We start from the raw sequence: 5750 nt of genomic DNA, 5'->3' as shown, positions 1-5750 counted from the left end.
TAATAAACTACAAAATGAATTAAATTTGCATTAAAAGTGTATTACACAATATTAAAGTTGAATTAGAAGAGAAAATTAACAATAAATGAAAAATGTAACTAACGAAAGACTAGACAATAATCTATAGACTGAATTAAACTTGTATTATTCATGAATAAAACATGTATTATATGTGTTATAAATTATTTTAGTTTGTATCACTAAGAACATGAGTGATGTTTGCAATATGTATTACAAATGTATTGTGCATATGTTATAAATGTATTACAAGTGTGTTACTTAAATTATTTTGGTTGATATCACTAAAAAAGAGTGGAAATTTGTAATATGTATTATAAATGAATTGTTCATGATTTTAGTACAATTATGAAACATATATAATACAACTTTAATACAATTGCCATACAGTTCCATAAACTTCACCTTTTTCGAGTTTCAATCTAATATTTCTCCTAAAATCAATTATAAACTTAACCAAGCCCTCTTTAAATTGAGATATAAACTCCAAACGACATTTTCAATTATTTGTAGGAACAACCTATCCAAACTAATCACAAATTCGTAAAATTCAAATAATGAATTCAAAATTTGAAGCTTTATAATGATCATCAATGGTGAACTCTTGTTGCTATAATTTTAAAGATTTGAAATTTCTATTTGAGAACATGATATTGTACAATTTTTTGATTTTTCTATTCCTCTTCTCGTCGTGTTTTTGGGTAAAAATAGTAAAATATGGGCAAAAACTGATTTAAAAACAGTTATTTAAATGAAAATTTCAAAGAAGAAGAAGAAGAATAAAAAAAAAAGAAGAGGAGGAAGAGAAAAAGGGCATAGAAAGAGGCGAAGGAAAATAAGCAGTACAGTTTTTTAGGATTATATTTAGTTAGAAAAATTATATTGTCATAGATGGTAAATATTTTTTTAATATTGCATATTTATGTGATTTACCCTTAACCCAATTCTCGTTTTTGTATATATCTGTCGTATATCAGTGTATATCGGATGTATACAACCCATTTTTCTGCTTTTCGAGACCTGTTTCAACTTCCAATTTCTTCGGACATTGACGGGGCTGACTCAAATACGGGTGTTGTTGGATTTGATCCAACGAAATAATGCAAGGAAAACAGAGCCTTATTAGACTCATCCCGAAATAGAGTTCATGCAAAGCAAAAGGACAGCAAGGATTAGGGGAAAAAAAACTTATTCATTAAATGGACAATTAAACAGTAGGCATGACTAACTAAACAATCAGTTTGACTAAAGAAGCACATAAGATGGTTTAAGGGAATACAAATCTTGGCAAACCAAAGCTATCATAACTAATGGATTATAAAGAAACTAGGCAGTTAACAAATTATAAATGACTAACAAATTGATAGATTACATGACAAAGAACTACATTTAGGTCAATCATAGGAGACCAATCTCTTAGGATGGAAGCATTAGTTTAGAACAAATCAAAACAAACTAACAACCCAAATTATCATGGTAAACAAAGCACTTGTACAACTCTAAAATTTAAGTAAAAGAAAAGAACACATAACACCATCAAACCAAGGAACTTGATTATCACAATAACACTATCATAATTTCTTAACCATTTACGTAAAACAAGGAAAGTGGGTAAAGATTAAAAAAAAAAAAAAACAAAAAAAAACCATAGACATAATTTTCCAGCAAACAAACTAAATGCAGGTTTAGCTATTAACTCTAGGATTACTATTACAAACAAATAAAAATATAGAAATAAAACGGATACACCATTGTGAGAACTTTTTATTGCAATCTATCAACATAGTCTTTTAAAGATTAAAAATAATTTGTAGAACAAGAAAAACACAATTATCTTAACAAAGTCAATTCTATTAGAGAGTTACTGACTTAATGAAACCCAATAACCATTGTACTCAAGCCACGATAAATATATTACACAAGCACCCGATCGATTTTATGTAAAAGCGAACTACATTTGACAAGGTTAAACTTCAGCAAAGCCATGAATGATACACAAATGTGAATTAAGAGGGGTCGAGCTAGAACTAAACAAATACTAAATCGAGGCTTAATCATATACCAAATGAAATTTAAACCTCCATGAATCTTTATGAACGAACCACCACATATTCATATCCAAACCATATCACCCTTAAAACAAATAGTAAACGACCTGAAACCTAGAATGGATCAAAATAGCTAACTACGAGAAATCAAATTTAAGAAGACAAACGTAAACGTTAACAGATGCATTGAATTCAAATGACATGTGAAGGAACTTACTCATATAGTATTAGTAAAAATAAATTGAATTGAGGCAGTCAGAGGCGTATTCAGGATTTCGTAAGGATGGGTGCATTATTACGAAAAGATGCATTTAAGATATAAATTTGATCGGTTTAACCTTTATGTTCTTAACACTAAACCTTTTAACTTTAAAAATTATAGGTCCAACATATATAATACTACTAGTTTTAAATTTTAATATACACATTTGATTTAATTATAAAAATTATACCGTGCTAATTTTTTTTAGGAATTTTCAATGTTACACATTTGAAATTTTGAAAGATTAAAGCAAAAAAATCAAAGAAAAATTGATTAAAACGTCAAAAGTGCTACCGATAACCACTTGGAGGGGTGTTAGTAACAAAAATAAGATAGATATAATTAGATTTAAATTTTTATATTTGCTTAAAGAGGTGCACCAAATGTTCATCGTATTATTATATGTTACTTTTAATGTGGGTTCACACCTCTATATTAAATTTTTTTTATAAATATAACGCTATTATATATAATCTAGAGAGGGGAGCATGGGTTCACGTGAACTCACGGAACCCCTCTAGATACGCCTCTGATTTCGTATCTTTATGCTTCTTCTTTTTTCAAAAAAAATTATTGACCCAATGTGGCCACTACAAAATTGGTTTAGGAATGTTCGAGATTTTTTTTTTTGGTGGCGACTTTGGTTGCCGCTAATCAAGATTGTACCTAAGTGAAACTTATGAAAGTACGCCACATAAATTAGAACAGAACACAAAGGTATATATCATATATGTTTATATTCAATTCAAAAGTAAAACATTACAAGGAAAAAAAAAACACAAATCAAATTCATTTTTCACACAATTTATATCAATCCACCATCTCTTGCTTAAATAATTTTTTTCAGTAAGTAAGATGAACAGTAATCCTTAACAATGTTTCTGCACCATCAGTAACATGTTGCCCTGCTGGTATAAGTGAACGAATTTCCGCGAATCCGCAAGCATTTTTAAATTTTCCAGTTCCTCCTGTAACTGAAATTCTTGACATTGTACTTCCAATTCTATAAACTCCGAAAAAATTGAGGCTATCGCCATATTCGCCTCCTTCCATCATGGCGGTAAACGCCATCATTTGAGTAGTTCCATCTGCAGAACTTGAAACATATACACCTTGTGCTTTTCCAAGTTTTTGTGTGCCTAATTCAGGGGATAAAGTCAAGTAGTCATCGATAACTGTGATGGTACCTGTCGAGACATAATATAATTGAGGTTGTTAGAATTGTGATTTTTCTACTGACGTAAGTATTTAGATAAGATATTCACGTAGTTAATTCAACATGATGTTAGAGTAGGCAAGTGTTTGATTGCACTTCCACCTTAAAAAGTAAGAGATACTTCCACTGACTAATGAAAAAGAATCAGGCGCTCATGTTGACATATAATATAGTTAAGGTAGATTAGATGGTCACACAATCCAATGTGTTTGGCCAATAACAAATAATCACGTTGACACGTCTTTGAGACATGGTAAAGAACACACTAAAGGTCCTAGGTTCTAATCTTACCGCTATATACCTACAAATAGCAAAGAAAAAGGCCAATGAAAAGAACCAGGCCTACACGTGAAGGTCATGTTAAGACATGATATAGTATGCAATCAAGCAAGTGGTCCTATGTTCAATTAATCTCATCATCACCGAATAAAAGAAAAAACTAACCAACAAAAAAGAATCATGACAACGCATGTCAAGACATAATATAAGTTATAAGGTAATCAAAAGTATAATATCTCTCTAACAGCTTAAACTTTTACGTACCAAACCCGAGGCCCAATCCATCAGGGCCTAATTGAGTAGTCATACCACTAGCTTGGCCATTCTGATTTCCAGCAAATATTGTGCCTGCTAAGCCAGTTCCTAGTGGAACACCATTGATATTAAATGTTGGAATTGCACCATTAGAATTAGGAATTGCTACACCATCTTTAGGTGGTTGAAAACCTAAAGGCCTTGCAAAAGGAACTTGTCCACTATAAATATTCCCTAATAATCCAGTAATTGGCCGAGCTGTTGGATTATTTCCTCCCAGAATATCATGCATGTATAACTCAAGTATCGATCCTTCGGGAACTTGAGTGTCAATTGCAACAACAAGGGGTGACAATTTGGTTATTGCTACTAAGAAAATTGCAAAGAAAATGGAATATGGTGATATCATTTTGAGATTTTGGTTATAGGGAAAAACAAAGTTTTTTTCTTCTTCTTTATGATTTGTTTGATTGATTATGAAATTATGGTCAAGATTGAAACTTTATATAGAAATATAATCATAAGTGGGACATAATGGAGTTGTTGTGACATAGAGTTATGGTGCAATTGTTGGAGTTATTCCAACAAAACCTCACATTTTTTGTGTCTATTCATTATATAACAGTACAATGGAAAGTTCTATATACATGATTAATTTGTGTTATAAGTTAGAGTGAGTTGGTTACATTTTGTAAAACAAGGATTAGCTTAATTATTGAACCTAATCCATCTTAGTTCTTCCATTTGTTTATTCTTATATATTTCTTATGTTTTCCTGTAAAGCAAACTCCAATGTTTATCACCGCAATCATAGCGAAAAATGACGGAAGCCAATTTTACAGGGCGGTACTATATGTTGTTTTTGTTACTATCTGTTATTTCTTGTACTTTTTTTGGGACTATTTTTTCTCTTGAGTCGAGGGTCTATCGGAAACAGAGTAGGAAAAAGGTTTGTATATACTCTAGTCTCTCCAAACCTCTTTTTCATGGGATTATACCGAGTATATTGTTGTTGCTGAATATGAAGGATTCATATAGCTAACCCCAAATAGATTGAAATTAAGGCGCAGTTGATTGATTGATATTGATAGTTCTAGGAGAGTGTAAATGAGACTTATTAGTTTAAAAAAATCCTAGAAATTCGAAGCTAACGTGTGTGAATTGGTTAATTTGAGCTGGATTTTTATCATGATCATGTCAGCATTAACGTGTCGGATTTCATCAAAATTCTATAGTTAAACGTGTTTGGGTGTGAGTGTAGTACTAGGATGGGTAATACTTGCTTCCTTCCTTTTGATATGAAACAAATTTAAATGGAAAAGTGAAAATTCATATAGTCGGCTTCAACTTGTTTGGAAGTGAGATCTCGTATTTGATTAATTTTTAAAGGTGCAACTTCTATTTGTATTTGTAAGGTTGTAACATTGGGAGGGATTTCTTATAAGAGTTTCAAATCAAATCACGCCAATATTATGGAAGTTCCTGGATCGCTTAAAATAAAAGTAGTACCAAAGGTTCACCTTCTATCACAAATAGAGAATCGATTTTGAATGTTTCGTAATAATTATCTTATAGATATTTAGTAATTTTCCTGATATATACATATATACAGGGTCTAGATCTTGTTCTAGGATCTTCCCTATTGCATTACATAATATAATGCATTTATTCC

General features: G+C 30.9%; 1 protein-coding gene across 1 annotated transcript; it reads right to left on the bottom strand.

Annotated features, from left to right (window-relative positions):
- Positions 1–2995: 2995 nt before the first annotated feature.
- Positions 2996–4539, bottom strand: LOC102598494 (dirigent protein 18-like). The gene is made up of 2 exons (XM_006367263.2): positions 4088–4539; positions 2996–3515 (listed from the first exon to the last, which is right to left on the bottom strand). The coding sequence occupies exons 1-2, from the start codon at positions 4485–4487 to the stop codon at positions 3172–3174; spliced, it is 744 nt and encodes a 247-aa protein (XP_006367325.2). The 5' UTR covers positions 4488–4539; the 3' UTR covers positions 2996–3171.
- Positions 4540–5750: the final 1211 nt, after the last annotated feature.

The sequence above is a fragment of the Solanum tuberosum genome, unplaced genomic scaffold, assembly GCF_000226075.1.
Source record: "Solanum tuberosum cultivar DM 1-3 516 R44 unplaced genomic scaffold, SolTub_3.0 scf00750, whole genome shotgun sequence".
Taxonomy (NCBI): domain Eukaryota; kingdom Viridiplantae; phylum Streptophyta; class Magnoliopsida; order Solanales; family Solanaceae; genus Solanum; species Solanum tuberosum.
This window is presented reverse-complemented; position numbering and strand designations above follow the sequence as displayed.

Excerpts from the sequence above, each read along its gene's own strand:
- LOC102598494 (XM_006367263.2), bottom strand. The coding sequence starts at position 4,487 with ATGATATCACCATATTCCATTTTCTTTGCAATTTTCTTAGTAGCAATA. Across the intron at positions 3,516-4,087 it reads TGGATTGGGCCTCGGGTTTG|GTACCATCACAGTTATCGAT; the intron begins GTACGTAAAAGT and ends ATGTCTCGACAG.